The 17,868-nt window shown below is 34.1% G+C and overlaps 1 protein-coding gene across 1 annotated transcript; it reads right to left on the bottom strand.

Annotated features, from left to right (window-relative positions):
* Positions 1–10,395: 10,395 nt before the first annotated feature.
* Positions 10,396–11,625, bottom strand: LOC124973819 (E3 ubiquitin-protein ligase RING2-like). The gene has a single exon (XM_047537538.1). It carries the CDS (start codon positions 11,623–11,625, stop codon positions 10,615–10,617), a length of 1,011 nt encoding a protein of 336 aa, XP_047393494.1. The 3' UTR covers positions 10,396–10,614.
* Between the last annotated feature and the right edge of the window lie 6,243 nt (positions 11,626–17,868).

The raw sequence follows: 17,868 nt of genomic DNA, 5'->3' as shown, positions 1-17,868 counted from the left end.
AGAAATTTGGGTTGGAATGATTAACTTAGATTATCTGTATGGTCAAAAATAATTGCAAGTGACTTGCTTAGTAGAAGAGGAAGATCAGAGAGGAGATCAGAGTCATGAGATGTAAGAAGAATTGATCCACCACTCCTGGCTTTCAAGATGGAGAAAAAGGGCTACAAACCAAGGAATGATGCTGACTTTTAGAGGCTGGAAAGGAGAGGAGCAGATTTTCCCTAGGACCCCCTATGAAGGAATGTGACCTCTCGGGGTTTCCAGGACCCCCAGCCTTGGGCATGGTCAAGATGGCGCCTGACGCTGAGCCAAAAGCGGCCAACTATACAGTAAACAACCAGCGAATTCCAATGATTGGCTAGTTAACGATGTGACTAGAGCATGCCCCCCTCGTGTACCTATCCTATGCTTGCAGCTGTCCACGTTTACCTCGTGTACTCTCCCCTGATTGGTTGAAGTGTATATAAGCCTGGTGGGTGGGAGAGTAGAGAGGCAGAAGTGGAAGAAGCGGCGGAGGCGGAGGCTGAAGCTGAGCTGGAAGCTGAGAGTGCGCGGAAGCTGGGAGAAGCTGAGAGAAGAGAAGCTGGGAGTGCGCGGAAGCTAGGAGTAAGGGAAGTGTAGGAGAGGGACTGTACATAATAAACTTCCAAAGCTTCAGACGTTTGTCGTGTCTCTCTCTGCAGGCAGAGGGAGTGCGATAGTGACCTTTCTGATATTTTTATTTTAATTCAGTGAAACATATGTTGAAATTATAACCTATAGAATATTAGTATGAAACATTTGTGTTTTCAGTCATTGTGTCTGTGGTAGTTTGTCACAGTAACCATAGAAAACAAATATGATAGGCACTGAGGTTTTTGATATTGTACTAAAGATGTTCCTGGTCTCCAATAATAAGAGGAGACCAGGTGAGATTCACTCCTGGAAGGTATTATAAAGTCAGTAAACACAAGGAAAAGTATGAAGCATTATCAAAAGACAACATGGCTCTTGGCCTATGTGAGGACATAATAGGAAGCATAGCTGATCCATTGTTTATACATTTTTAAGCATCTATTGTATAATAATTGTATGTTAGAGGTTTTAAGAAACAGAAAAAGGTAAACTCAATGTATTTTCTCAAGTTATCTGTATAACAACATTACCAGAAGGCATCATGTACAAGTCATAATAGTAGAATGTGAGTAAAATTTACATTGCATAAACTATGACCCTATAATACCACAAATGAAAGTATTTGACAAAAGGGGAGTAGTTAGGATACAGATGGGGATCATCGGGTAAAAAGATAATAAGACCTCAAGGCCAGTATAAGAGAAGGAGGAGGATAAATTTGGGGAGAATGGGCATATTCTTACCCCTACTTCTTACTGCAAGTAGAAGTTATCAATATTTATCTTTTTGTACCTAATATACCCCCATGAAGTAATTCCTTTGTAAAAAGATTTGAAGTCTTTTTTAAAAATTTGACAACCACCACCATAATCAATAGGAAATGAGTGAACAAATTTAAGATTGAAAATTCCACAAATACTTTCCCAAGCATGTAAAGGATGTAACTGTCTCCTATTTTTGAAAATAAACTCAGTCCTTTTTCTCCCTCAGAATTTTTGGGACCTTCTGAGATGCTTTCCTCTATCAATTCCTTCTACCCTTCTGATTGAGCAGTAAAGGAAGGTTTATTCTTGGCTAATAATAGGTCTCCCAGATCAGCTTCTCAACCTGTTGGAGTATGGGAAGTTATAGATACAGGGTAAAATAAATGAGAGAAACAATATAATAAGACAAAAGTAGGAGATTTCAACATACCATTCTCACTAACACACAGGACTCCCACATAGAAAATCTGCAAAGATACATCAGATTTTGTCAGATATAGATCAGATTAAATTTAGAAAGGATTATCAGATTGAATTGAGAAAGGATGATCAGATTCATAAAGATCAGTTGAATTCAACACACATCTATAGAATATTTTATTCAACAATTCAATCACTAATGAAATATTTCCCCAAATTGATCACATATTAAGCCATAAAACAAGTACAAAATGATAAGCAAATGCAAAAATATTAAAATAATCTCATAAATGATTTTTTGATATTGATGGTATGAAATTTGAAATCAGAAACAAGAAAAACTACAGAAATTATGGGAACACATGGAGATTGAACAATAGACTATTGAATGATGAGTCATTGAAGAAATTAGAGGGAAATTTAAAACTCTCAGAATTAATCAAAAATTAGAAATAAAACATAATATAATCTCTGGATATGACAAGGTCTAGAAGCAAAATTTATAGTTATGAATGTCTGTATTATAAAAAGAGAGAGATCTCAAACAACTAATGATGCATTACATGGTTTTAGAAAAAAGAACAAAACAATATTAAAACTAGTAGAAGAAAGGAAATAATATAGATAGAAATTTAAGTTAATGAAATAGAAATTAAAAGAATAATAAAAGGATCAGTAAAAAAAGATATGACTCTTGGACATATTAATGAGATTGATAAGTCCAAATAAATATATGTAGAGAGAGAGAGAAGGGCTATCACAACAGATGAAATTGAAATCCAGGGGAACACTGGGGACAATTTTGAAAAAATATATTCCAATAAATTGAAAAGTCTAGGCACATATTACCTACCAAAACTAAACTAAAAACATATAAAAAACATAAACACATCAAAAATAAATGAGATTGAAACAATAATAAAGCTTCCCAACAAAGAAAAGCAGACTAGATGCTTCACAGCTGAATTTTACCTAATCTTTACAAAAGAGCTAATACAAATATTTCTAAAATTATTCCATTAAATTTAAAGAAAGGAAATGTTTCCAATCTCATTCTATGAAGCCCATATCACCCTAATACCAAAACTGAATATGACTAGTTCAAAGAAAAAAAAAACTACAGAAAAATATCATCAATGAACCATAGATGCAAAACTCCTTAATAAAATATTAGCAAATTGAATTAAAATTGCATTATAAAGACCACATGCCATAATCAAATTGATTTCTTCTCAGAGATGCATGAGTATTTCAAAATAGAAGGAACTTACTTCAATATCATAAAAACTATGTATGACAAACCTAAAGCTGGCATTATACTGATGGAGAAAAATCTGGAAACATTTATTCTACAATCAGAATCAAAACAAAGATGTTCAGTCTCATCACTCCTATACAATACAGTACTTAAAATTTTGACCAGAGCAATTAAGCAAGAGAAGAAAAAATAAAAGAAATGGAAACAAGAAAGGAAAAAGTCAAATTATCCCTATTTGCAGATGATATGATCCTATATTAGAAGACCCTAAAGCTTCCCTCAGAAGCTTTCTAGTATTGATAAACAAATTCAACCAAGTAGCAAGATACAAAAGCAACATACAAAAAAACAATAAGTTTTCTATGTAACAATGATTAATCGACTGAGGAAGAAATCTGGAAATCAATTCTATGCACAGTTGCTTAAAAAAATGATGCCTAACAATGAACCTAACCAAGGAGGTGAATGTCCATTATAATGAAAATTACAGAACACTGAAGAAAGAAATTGAAGAATACACTAGAAAATGGAAAGAACTCCCAGATATATGGATAAGCAGAATTTATATTGTTAGCATGTCCATATTGCAAAAAGTTATCAGTAGATTCAATGCATTTCCCATCAAAATACCTATGAATGTGTTTCACAGAAATGAAAAAGTATACTAAAATTCATAAGGAAAAACAAAAGACCCAGAAAATCCAACTAATCCTGAGCAAAAAGAATAATGCTGAACATAAACTATATAGCTTTTTATGTACAAATTAAAAGAGAAGAAAGAGAAAATCTCAGATCTAAGCATCCATCTCAAGAGACTAGAAAAAGACTGAATTACAAAGTCAGAATTCTAAAAATAAGAGCAGAAATTAATGAATACAAAATGAATATCAAAGAGAATATGTACCAATTTAAATTTTTTTGTTTTGTGAAAACTAATAAGATAATTTTTATAGATCAACAAGAAAAGAGAAACAGTGTATGTTACATTTATTGGCATGTAATAAGAATATAAAAACAGGTGTGCAAATATAAAAACAGGTGTGAAAATATAAAAATGAATAAAAAGTTTTTCTGCACAACTTTTTGCCAATGAGTACTCATATAATTACTGAAGTATTTCATTTGTACCTTACCACCGTATCAAACACACACAAGGCTCCAGGGCCAGATGATCACTTTAAGAGAATTACTGAAAATATTTAAATAATAAATAAAAACAAAACCAACCTTGGACACTCTATTACAAAAAAGAAAAAAGTGGAAAATCTTCCCTACACTTTCCATGAAATCATAATACTCTTGATATGAAAAAGTACCTAGGAAATTTACATTAGAAGTTGTCATAACATAGACACAATAACTCTAAATTGATTATTAGCAAATTAAATCCTTAAAAATAAATATGACACTAAATCACAAGCAAGTTCAGCTTATTCTAGTATGTAAAACTGATTGCTGGTCATCATCACATTGACAAAATAGAAGACAAAAATGCAATCAATGCATTAGATAAAAAGAATGATTTGATAGAATAACAAAATGGTTCATTGTTAATACTCAGCAAACAGGGAGTAGAGGAGAATTCTCTTGATCTTGTAAGTGTTGTCTTCAAATATTCTACCAGGAATGTAGCTTTGTGACAGAGAACTTGCTTACCATTCATGAGACTTTGGGTTTGATCCCAGAACCACACACACACACACACACACACACACACACACACACAGAGAGAGAGAGAGAGAGAGAGAGAGAGAGAGAGAGAACCAAAATACAGTGTCCTACAGTAAACATTTAGTTAAAGGTGAATTATAGAAAGTTCAACTTCTGAGATCAGGATGGGACAAGAATGTCTGCTCTTGCCTCTTCTATTGAACACAGTACTGGATGACTTATTCACTGTGGAGGCATATGATAAAGAACAAAATATATGAAAATTTGAATGCAATACTGAAAACTGTTGCTATTTTAGACAATTTGAGTACCTACTTTAAAATTCAGTTCAGATAAATCTATGAATTATTAGAATTAGTAAGTGAATTTAGCAGTCAGGACATAGAATCTGAAAACACACAAGGAGATGGAACAATTCAATTATTGATACTGCATCACAAGTCACAATGAGTTCAGTGACATTATATGCCACACTTAATGTGTTATCCCTCACTAGCAATATATAATTTCATAATAATGTGTAAAATCACAATGAAAACTTTAATGAGGTATTTTCATTAATTCTTACACTTGGAATACATGTGTTGCCTAATATGATTTCTGCATAACTTTCACTGAAGAAACCTTGGTCCTAAACATATCCTTCTGCATATTTTGATGTTTCTTTCAGTGACAGTGTTCAAAAGGTGCTCAAAATATATGCCCATTGAATGACTGAATAGATGACTATAATATTTTTTCAGTTTCTAAAATCTCATAAAACTATGCTATTATTCAAATCCCTTTCATTAAGTTGAATGATTTTTTCTTTTTCAGAGATCAAATCTTGTTTGTTTTGTAGTGCTAGAGGTAGAACATAAGTAAAACATGATATACAAGTACTCAATCACTGAGTAACACCCCATCAACAGATAAAAGTTTTAAATACCTCTTCTCTCTTAGCAATATCATTATCAAATTTTCTTCTCCAATCAAGTTAAATATGCAACATATTCTTTTGCATGCCCCTGTTATTGATGTGTAAACTAACCTCCCAGAGCTGAGAGAAGCTTTTAGGTTCTGTTAAGAGCAGAGTACACCAATTAACTGTGAACACACTGGTTCCCAATTACAGCCATTAGTTGTGTCACAATAATTCTGTGATGTAAAATGAGTTATTTTTCCTAAACCTCACTTTATGTAGTTAAAAATGGGCAAAATAACACTTACCTCTAAGGGTTACTGTAAAGATTAAAATGTGATCATATATGCTACATCCTTTGCATAAGACCACACTCATGATAAGTATTTAATTAATTAGTTTTTACAAATTAGTGACTATACAATTCCTATATATGCTCTCTACTGGGAACTCTGAAAGTTCTAAGTAAGAACTTATGCAGATAAATCTATTTGCAAAAGGAATTTTCAAAAAGATATTTTTAAATGTTGCATAATAAGTGTACTCATTTTATTTAGATTATTTTTTTATTTGACATGTTTTGGGCATAGTGGGTAATGAAGAATATGAGGACCATTGCTGTAACTTCATTGACACAGTGCAATTATTTTCCTGAATGCAACAAACTCCCCTCAAATAAAGATGCTAAACAGAAGAAAATCTATATTGCTTTTTTTAAAAAGTCACTAATTCTGAAGAGAAGCAAGTTAAAACTAAGTTATTAAGTTCTCCAAGTTCTACCAAAAACAATGAAGGCATTTGCTAATTTCCTGTGTATTATGGTTTAGATGACAGATGATCTCAGAAGCACATGTGTGAGACAATAAAAGAATGTTCAGAGGTGAAATGATTAGATTATGAGATGTTTAACCTTATCAGTGGATTCATCCACTAATATGGTTTACTGGGTGATAACTATAGGCTGGGTAATGTATGTCTGGAGGAAGTAGGTAACTGGGAGCATGACTTTGGGATATATATTTTGCCCCTTGTGGGCAGAACTCTTTCTGCTTCCTGATTGCTATGCCTTAAGCTGATTTCCTCCACCATGTCTTTCCACCATGATGTTATTCCTCACTGTGAACCCAGAGCTATGAAGTCAGTCAACCATGGACTGACTCTCTGAAACCATGAGTCAAAATAAACTTTTCCTCTTTTAAGTGGTTCTTGTCAGTTCTTTTATTCACAGTGATGCAAAAGCTGACTGAAATGCTCTGGAATCACTTTGGAATATTCTGAATATGGTGGCCTTCATTAGACAATTCATTGATCTTTACTGGCATCAGTCAACAATAGTATAGGTATTAATAAGAGAGAAAGTAAAATGGGCAGAAAATTACATACTAATTCAAGTAACTCCAAAAATTCATTTTCATTTTATCATTAGTAATAAAAATTAGGTTCATTTAAGGTTCAAAATAGTCCAAAACCTTGGTTAAGATTTGAAGTAACAACTATTACTAGGGTTACCTTAAAAGAGGGACAGATGTGTGGTCAAATCCTTTCTAGATTAATTGGTTCTGTCTTTGCCTAACAAAATTATAGATTTAGAATATAATTAGAGGCTCAAAGTAAGTAAGTACACCTATGAAACAATATTTGTGTTCTATCTGGGACTGTTTAAACACTGGTGGAGCAATGTAAAACTTGGGAATCCCGCCTTTTTGAAAAGTACATACAGTAAACAAAACATGAAGAGCCAGAAATTTCTAATGTAGCAGTCATGTAGTTGATGCACAGCCTTCATTTAGTGTTTACTCTTTATTGAGACATGAATAATTTGTAATCAGATACAGCAATGGAACAAATTATTTCACATGAACTTTCTAGGCACCAGGATTTTTAATTAGTGATATTGTTCTTTAGAATTTTTAAATTATAAGATATAAAAGAAAAATGTGAAGGTTGAGTGTCAAAGTTCATAGAATGGATACAAATTAAATGATGGAATATTTCCGATCACTCTAAAGCCCTGTTTACAAAATTTGGTTGGCTAACATTTTGCAGCAGAAATTTGGGTATAAAACCCTAAAATTATAGCAGGTTTTTTTGTATTTTTTTTGTTTATTGCTTATTAAACAAAGAGCTACAAATTGTAGTGGACAGATTCTATTCTCCAAATCCTAACTATAACATGGTCTAAAGGAGACATAACCTGAATTTTGAACTTGAAACTCCAAGAGACTGTAATGTTCTCTGTATCACAAGTAACTGCAAAATGTAAAAATAACTGTGAGACTCAGATTAACCACTGTGTGACTCAGTTAACAAGAATTCATAAGCACTGAGTATAACACGTTTAACATTATGGTAGTTGCTATGAATATATAAATAATAGAATTTCGAGATGTTGTCTTTTCTATTCGGGTATTTATTATTTTATTATTTTTTGTTTTAATGAAAAGTTTGACTATTTAATAATTTGATATACAAAAACTATAAATCAGGAAGTAAAAGTCAGTCATTATCAAGACCCTCAGGTTAACAAAACGATCTTTGAGTGTGTATGTGTGTCTTTAATCTCCCTATTTCTTTTGAGTTTTGATGGTATAGGTATTTTCTGCCTTTTGTAAAGTGTAGTCTTAATTCTCAAGGATTTTAAGAGATTGTTTAGACATTCATACCAAATAAATACCTTATATGAACAAGATGACCCCATGCATATTTAAGGTCTTACTAGTTTGACACAGAATTTCAGGGGAGGGGAAATTGGTAGATGTTTTACTAATTAGGAAAGAACACCAGGAGGAGGTGAATTGGAACCTAGCCAATTAGTTTGGGTGGTATTTGTATAGTTAAAAAGAAAATGGCCAGAATGTTGCATACAAGAATGAAATTGGTGAGGACATGTAATGAAGAGGAACATAACTCCATAATTGCTGAATGTTCAGATATCCTAAGATATGAGACCAGAACTCCTGCTCATATTGTATCAGAGTTTCTCTAACATTATTCTAGTCAGCATATGATTGTCTTCAAGAATGAGAGTTGTGTGATATTTTTCATTTAGGCATATAAACATGGTTCCATATGCAAATAAATAAAGCAAATTCCATTTTCTAAATATATTCTTCACCGTTAATTAATCCTTTTTAAGTGCCATGTATTTTTTCAAGACTTTCATAATTTAAGCATGAAAATTAATGTATGGAAAGCAGGAATGTACACAGGTTGAGAAACAGTTTCCTGCCTTAGAGCTCAAATTTGACTTCTTTTTTTTTTTCAATTAATAACCACAATGGGAATTTAGTTATTTAATGCAACCACTAATCTAACATGTCACCAATAAAATCTAAGCAGATTTATCACAAAACCAGGGTTATATTCATTGGAAATGCATAAATAATCTATACAACTTAACATTATATGAGAAAAAGAATTTATAAAATGTTCTCTTAATTTTTGATGGTTTTCAAATTTCATGGCACAATTACCAAAAAAACTGTAAAAACAGATTTCAAATATATTCAATAAAACAGTAAAAAATTGAATAAGCCTTTAAATTTTCATACTCAAGATTTAAAACAACAAACTGGCCCCAATCTGTCAAAATTGACAGATAAATATTTACAATGACTAGACAGACTTCAGTTACAATGGTATTAGAGGTCTACCCCCTCCTTTTAAAACCCTTTGGGGTTAATTTCTCAATGCAAACATGTTTTTGTAAATACTGTGGATAATATAAACTTCAAAACATACCTACAATCAGGATAGGGATGAAAAATAACACATAAGTCAATCTTTTTTCTGACTTTTTAGCATAAAGCCTTCTGGTTCCCAGTCAACACTGTCCCTTAAAATAAGAGTAGAATGAATTCACCCTGTAGTGGCTGACATTCTTTTACAGAATTACCTTTTGCTATTTATCAAAGCAGGGCTTAAACTTCATTAATGTGCTTCTACAGAGTATAATTAGCAGAGCACCACATTTATAAACTGGTATAGCAACTCAAAATGCTAAATTAGCACACTTTTCAAACAGAAGCAAACCCATTTTTTCCACGTGCCATGCTGTTCTTGAAGCTTATGTGGCTACTGATAAGAAAAGAATTAGGGAAGCTTTGAACATATCTTGCACTTTTCATCAAGGTTAAAGTGCAAAGTATCTCCATATTTCTGATATTTTAATAGAGAGAAGAAACATCAAACGCATAATAAAGGAACTAAAGTGACATTAAGAACTAATACAAAAAACTTTTAAATAAACAATTGAGGACTACATATTACTATCAATTTAATTTTTCTTTCTTCAGTGAAATATGTCAATGACCCATGTTCTCATAGAACTTAAGATTTTGATTCTCTTCCCCATGACCAGAACACCTAAACTTACAGGGAGGAAAAAAAAAGGGGGGGGGGATAACATTGCATGACAATGGACACCAAGTTCATAAAGAACCTCTTTAAAAATGAGATATTATGGAAGAAAATGTCATGAAAATAATAATCCTATGAGAATTGTTTTTAAGCACAGTAAGTTTGAGCCTCAGTCTTCATGAAGATACTACAGTTTGTATAGAAAACTATAAATATACAAGACTCCAAGGGAAAAAAAATCAGAATACATATTAACAATCTTTAGGCCTAAAAAACTTTTGAGGGGAGAGGGAAAAGGATGGCCAACTGAATCTTGACTTAAGAATGCAGGACTATGAAAAATTCCTGGGTCAAAGGTGCTCCCAATGTAACCATAATTTGTGAGAGCACACAACTTAAAATATAGTCTTCAAAGGAAAGCAAAATTACTGAATGACTATAGTCCCTTCCAAAAAGTCAATCTTAAATTAAGGGGAAATGATTCTAAAAGTGTAAACGAGTCTGGCTCAGAAAGAAAAATTGAACAACATATCCAAGATCTGTCCATAAAAGTAATGATGGTACATCTTTAATATTAAAGAAACAGGCTATAAAAAAGTTCAGTCTCAGAATTGGTTTTTAAAAGCTCATTTGTGCTCCTTGATGGGCGCATAATTAAGTTCCATGGGTTTATTTACTTTCCAGTACTTCTCACTGACCAATTTCAAAGAAAAAGAGCCATTTAATACAGTGAACTGGCCACTTGCTGTTGCTATATAAATGGTATACTGCTTCTCACTGGCTGTATCAAGAGTCATCTGATTTGATTCTTCCTTGCTTCGAAGTTCTTCTAAAGCTAACCTCACAGCCAGATACTTGGATAAGTGATCAACAGTGGCATTACCTGAAGTCTTTATATATCTTGTCTGTGCACTGTCATCTTTCTCCATAAGTGTGGGATGAGGCCTGAATACTAATTCAATTTCACTAGCACCAACCATTACTGGATCAATTGCCACTGTTGCATTGTTATTATCAAGTTCAAGCCCAGAATCATCAGACGTTTTGGTCCGTTTGTTACTAGGGCCTGCTTTCTGATTGCTATGTGTGGATGCATTACTACAGTGTGAACTGTCACCATTATCTTCTGCTCCACTGCCATTTTCAATCTGTTGTTTCTTACCTCGCTGTAATCTGTTCATGGCCTGTATCTTCAGTCCTTCCTTAATGCTGTGACTGAGTGCCTGCTGATTATTGTGCTTGTTGATCCTGGCTAATACTCTCTCTTGATGAGCTTCATACTCATCACGACTTGGATAAATTTTGCTGATAAGTGCATCAAAGTTTGGGTCTGGCCTTAGTGATCTTTTGGAAACTAACTTTTTCTGACAAGTAGGACATTCTTTGTTGCCACTTCTAAGGGCTCTGATAATACAATCTGCACAAAAACGATGGAAACACTCCTTTGTAGTCATTGTGTTCTTCAACATATCCAAACAAATTGGGCACATTAATTCACTGTGTAGACTTCTAGGTGATACCACAATTTCCAAGCCATCTGTTATTGCCTCCTGAGGTGTTCGTTGTAATTCATATAAACTGAGTTCCCATGTTTTGCTTAATGGTTGAGTTCCATTTGTCTGCCCAGCTTGAGACATTGCGGCCCCCAGCCGGGGGCTCCGCTGGCCGCGGCCGGAGGGAGACTGGAGTATCAGCCGCCACGGCCGCCGGCGCTGCAGCACAATATAGCGAGCCTCGGCTTCCGCAATGGAGCTGGGGAAATACAACAGGGGCCGCTCAATATTCATGAGAGACTGAGGGGAAGCCGGCTCGGCCGTGCTGCGGGGAGGGCGGGAAGAAGCGAGTGGCGGAGGAGGTGGAGGCGCGGGACTGGGACGTGCAGGCGCTGGGAGGCCCGCAGCGTGAGGGGCTCAAATTTGACTTCTTTAACCTACAAATTATATTCTTTTTTCAGGAAGAAGAGTATGAGATCTCATATGCATACGTATATATGTGTGTGTGTGTGTGTGTGTGTATACTATATGAAAAATACTAGTGAAAAATTTTGTCTAAGAAAGCAAAAAGAAACTTATAGGATTGAAATTGCAGGCAACAGTTTTTAGAAAAATTGTCTTGCCCATTAGAGTTTTAACACACAAGAAAAGATTACTAAGGTAAATCATAAACTATTAAATTTTTAAGGAAATACTCAAGTTATATTTCTAAAGCACTGACTACAAACAAGGGGTGATTGAAGTGCTTACTTGAAGTAGATTTCCTATGAACTCCATCCTTCCAAAGGAAATATAAAGAATATTAAAAATATTTTCACTGTTTAAAGATTATTTAAAATTTTTTTTTAATTTTTTAAAATTTTTATAGACTGCATTTTGATTCATTATATACTATAAGGGGTATAACAGTTTTCTTGAATGTGAACAACAGCTCAGATACAATGCACAGCAAGTTATATTACATTGAAATAAACTTAGTTCAGTGGAATAGGGATTAATATCCCAATTATTTGGAGTGTTAATGAACATAAGAAAGAAATGTGACTAAATCATTCAGCTTATCACTTCACAGAGTTGTCAGCCTCTGGGTAAGCACATTCTGGTTTGTTTATTGCAAAACAAAAATTAGGAAAATTCTGGGGGTTGAGAGGGAATCAGTTTTGCCTGTAGTCAAATGCCATTACGAGTATCTAGATAAGCAAATGTTTGATAAACTCAGAATGTGTCTCTTTGCAGTCAGGGATTTCTCTTGTTTAAATCTAGAATAGCAATAAAAAAGAAATGTTTAGCTCAAAATTTTGACTTTAGACTTCTCTTCTTATAATATCCCATCATCAACCTGCAAATATGATCTATTGTTTAAATTACTCAATATTTCCCACCCCAAATCCATATTTTTCACCTTCTTTGGAAAGTACCATAATTGTTTGCCAAATGTGTTGATTCAAAAATTTGGGTACTTTATTGGCTGGTCTTCCAGGCTGATTTTGAATTGGCTGGCAGCAAGCACAGATTTGTAAAATAAGTTCAAAGAAGAAATAACTAAGAAAAATCCAAAAGGTGCACTCCATCTCTCTTCAGACTTGCTCCACAGCTCACACTACTTAGGTCTCACACATCTGAACCTGTGTGTAGGAGTGCTTTGTCAAGCTTTGTTGGAAGCCTGCAAAGTACAGTGGGATCCAAGCCATATCAGAGGCTCCACAGCCCCTTGATTAATGCCACTAGGTATACTATCAGGATATCACATTGTGAAATTGTGAAACATCAGACCCATTTCAGAAATTGGTTCCTGTCCAAGCATCGCATTGCCCTGACCAGAACACTGGCATTGTGTTCAGTTACATGCTGAAAAATACTCTGCTATCATGAACTTCAGTTGTATTGCATTATCTTAATACCTTTAAATAGAACCAACAAAACTGGGAGAAATTACTTCTGGAGTACTGAAACAGAAGTATGAATATTTATGTACTCCATTTTCCATTCACTTTCAAAATCTTGCACTTGGATCTACACTTATCCTTTGGTAGGTTCCATAAAACAAAAGGATTTTTCCTGCAGTTACACATAGAGTTGCCTTAAGAAATTGTGAGCTGATGTAAGGCTACACAAATATGCTCCATTTAATGATTCAAATTGTAAAAGCCCTAGTGTACTCCAAGTTCAGGTCAGAGCAACCTTGCAATAGATATACTTCATAGCTCTTGAATACCTAAAATGCCCTAACTGTGTATCTTTACACAAAAAAGAAGTTTCAAAAATGATCCCCAGAAATTATCTCAGTCAACTGCTTCTCCCTTTTCACATACTCAAACCATCTCTAAAAGAGGGCTAGGTTGATGGGGTCATGGGGAGGGTCTTACCACTTCTCATATGTATTCTGTTCCCAGAATCTTAACAACTGCACTAACTGGAATTTCTCACTTTAATTGATATAATTTGAATGATTTATCTTTAGTTCTGTTTCTTGTGGAAATATATAAGATTTAATGAGCAAGTTGTCTAGAAGTTATATTTAAACCTGATATTAACCTTCAATGTCTAATTTTAGAGATTGTAAACATCCAAATTGAGAGCATGGACCAGTAGGTCTTTTTCTTATCTGTCCTTTGCCTTTTAAAGCATGTCCTTACTGGCTGTCTCTTTTCAAATTTTGTTTTTCTCTGAATGGACTATTGCACTCATGGCTTTTGGCAGCTGCCAAGTGCTAAACCTGAATATAAAATCAATCTGTGGGGCCAGAACCACAAAAAAGGGCCTACTTGAAATGATTCTTTTCAGCTTTCTTGTTACTGCCATATTAGAGTTTTAGTGCAATGGGCAAGGATAATAATTCATTTTATTTTATGAGAAATCTTTATTTTCAAGAGCCACAGCTTGGTTGAATTCTTTTCAGATTGCTCTCTCAAATATATGCAGCACATACAGTAATTCAGTATTTTTCTCTACTCTAAATATTGTGGAGAAAAAGTCAACACAGAACCTTTTGTACCAGATCTTTGCATTAATATGTAAAAAGTTAGCAAGATATTAGAGCACACTCAATATTTTTCAATACAGAGGAGGAAACTACTATGTGAGAAACTATTATCACATTGTTTTCCCTTGAATATTCTCTACTTTCTCACAATAATAAAAGCACTAGTTCATGAAGTAAGAAAGGATTTTAGTGTCCATTCAGTCTGAATTGTCCTTGGGTCAACTGCCTCTGTAATATTTAAATCCCGTTGTAATCATATATAAAGCATAATAGTGATTCCTAACTTATAGAATTAAGGTGGAGATTTAAAAATAAATTAATTGCTTATATAATACAATTGGCACACTATCTAATTCATAAGAAAATTTCAAAATATGTGATTAGATTTTTGATAATTAAAGTAACAGCTACCTCTGTTGTCTACCAGTATAAGAAAGTTGTCTCAGTAACTCACCCTCTCAATTACTATTTCCTCTACACAATAGCAACCTGTAATATATGGCAGTTAAAGGAAATAAAATAGTGTTTGAGAACACAAGAATAGACAATGTTTAAATGTTCTTCAAGCAGCACTTTGTTATCTTTATATTTAATAACTCCAAATTTAATGGGATGAAACAATGATTTAATTATACTTAAAAACCAAGAGGTCAGATACCTGGAAAGTACACAACAGTCTTGGCTCTTTTTACTTCACAATGTCTAGGGACTCAGCTGGAAAGTCTCAGATAAACCTGGGCTATAATAGTTGGTTCGGAGATGTACTTCCAAGCTGTATTCTACACAGGTAAGTGTGGCTCAGTTGGGACTGTTCATAGAGCACTGGAATGTGGTTTCTGCATGAGGCTTGAGTACTTCACAGCATGGTGAGTGAGTTCTGATAGAGAATTTCCTGAAAGGGAACTTCTAAGTGACCAAGCCTCATGTGTCGCATAAGTGTCATTTCAGACATACTCTTGGGCTAAGGATGTGACCCAGTGGTAGAGTGATTGCCTGACATGCATGAGGCCCTGGGTTCACTCTTCAGCACTACAAAAACAAAACACCATCAAAACTCAAACATACTCTCTTGGTCTGTGCAGGTTCAAGGGGAGGAGGTAGAATCCCTGTCTCTCTTTGCAAGAAGAGCTAAAGAAATTTTAGGACATATTTTTAGTATATTTTTTACCATTAACTTGCCTCACTTTGGTCATTCCTTCATTTTATGGCTCCTTATTCCTTAATTATTCAGCATTACTCAATATCTATTATATCTTCTTTTGTGGTTATTCATGAGTCTGTCAGCCTTTACAAAGTATTATAAAAATTCAGAAAATTCTAGAATATAGGAATCATATCTTTGTTTCCAACATGGGGCTCTCCCTGTATTCTGCTGATTCATTCAGTACACTTAAGTATTCAGCAGTGTCTTTAAAAAATGCATACACATTAGTAATAATGATTAGTGGCTCTACAAAAAAATATTAGCTTCAGAGATTAGAGAACAAATGATAGATACCAATGTACACTACAGAAAGCCTAAAAAGACCTAGCTTCCCCCAAAAAGATTATGATTAGAAAAATAATTAGTTTTATTTACTAGAAACTATATTAATGAAGGAATTAAAGTGTTCATCAGTTTTAAAATCAGAAAATTTGTTTTTGCCTATCAGATTCCTAAAATGAATACAAACTCAAAATACTGAAAAAAAATGGAACCTAGTAGTCATAGTTTGAGGGAACATTCCATTCTATTTAACTTGAAACATTTATGATTGACTTAAGATATTATAGCCTTGTTGAATTTTTTTTTGTTTTGGAAACACTGACCCTATTAATTAATATTTAGAGAAGACAAAATTTTATTAAAGCAGATTATTTTTTATTCTTTCTTTAAAAAATTTTTTTCTTTTTTTATTGTAAACAAATGGGATACATGTTGTTTCTCTGTTTGTACATGGCATAAAGGCATACCATTTGTGTATAAATTTACATAGGGTAATGTTGTTTGATTCATTCTGTTATTTTTTCCCTTCCCCCCACCCCTCCCACCCCTCCCACCCCTCTTTTCCCTCTATACAGTCCTTCCTTCCTCCATTCTTGCCCCCCTCCCTAACCCTAACTCTAACCCTAACACTAACCCCTCCCACCCCCCATTATGTGCCATCATCCACTTATTAGCGATATCATTCATCCTTTGGTTTTTTGACATTGGCTTATCTCACTTAGCATGATATTCTCCAATTTCATCCATTTGCCTGCAAATGCCATAATTTTATTCTTCTTTATGGCTGAGTAATATTCCATAGTGTGTGTGTGTGTGTGTGTGTGTGTGTGTGTGTGTGTGTATATATATATATATATATATATATATATATATCACAGTTTCTTTATCCATTCATCAATTGAAGGACATCTAGGTTGGTTCCACAATCTGACTATTGTGAACTGAGCAGCTATGAACATTGATGTGACTGTATCTCTGTAATATGCTGATTTTAAGTCCTTTGGGTATGGGCCAAGGAGTGGGATAGCTGGGTCCATTCCAAGTTTTCTAAGGAGTCTCCACACTGCTTTCCAGAGTGGCTGCACTAATTTGCAGCCCCACCAGCAATGTATGAGTGTACCTTTCTCCCCACATCCTTGCCAACACCTGTTGTTGCTTGTATTCTTGATAATCGCCATTCTAATTGGGGTGAGATGGAATCTTAGGGTGGTTTTGATTTGCATTTCTCTTATTACTAGAGATGTTGAACATTTCTCCATATGTTTGTTGATTGCTTGTAGATCTTCTTGTGTGAAGTGTCTATTCATTTCCTTAGCCCATTTGTCGATTGGATTATTCAGCAATGCGAAGAAAGAGCCTACGGAGTGGGAGAAAATCTTTGCCAATCATACGTCAGATAGAGCACTAATCTCCAGAATCTATAAAGAACTTAAAATAGTTTCTTGAACACCTATTTCCTATAATCTCAGATGCCATGAACACAAACAGAACAACATTCTTGTTTACAAAGGATGACCACCTAGTTGCAAAGATAAACAGTAACCTTACAATAAATATAAAGTGTGATAAGTACTCAAAGAGGAACTGTCAAGTTTTTATTGGAGCATACCTTAAATATTAAGAGATAAAATAGTTCATTCAGCTCTGGGGAATTTTACTGTCAGATATCACTGAATTTTCAAGTTTCCTCAGGAATTACTCCACTGAATAGTCACCTCAATTGATATCATGGCCCCTTCCTAGGTAACACGTATTAAAAGATGGACCCAAAATTGCTTTCTATTTTTAATTAATTTTAATTTTTTCTGGTGCTGGAGGCCTCTCCCAGGCTAGGCAGGCTAGTGCTCTACTTCCAAATTCCTTTTAAAAATTTGTATTTCAATACTGTGTTTTGTTTATTTGTCCACGCTGTCCTTGA

Source organism: Sciurus carolinensis, unplaced genomic scaffold (genome assembly GCF_902686445.1).
Source record: "Sciurus carolinensis unplaced genomic scaffold, mSciCar1.2, whole genome shotgun sequence".
Lineage (NCBI taxonomy): Eukaryota > Metazoa > Chordata > Mammalia > Rodentia > Sciuridae > Sciurus > Sciurus carolinensis.
The sequence above is the reverse complement of the archived record's forward strand: the minus strand, read 5'-3'. Positions and strand labels throughout refer to the sequence as shown.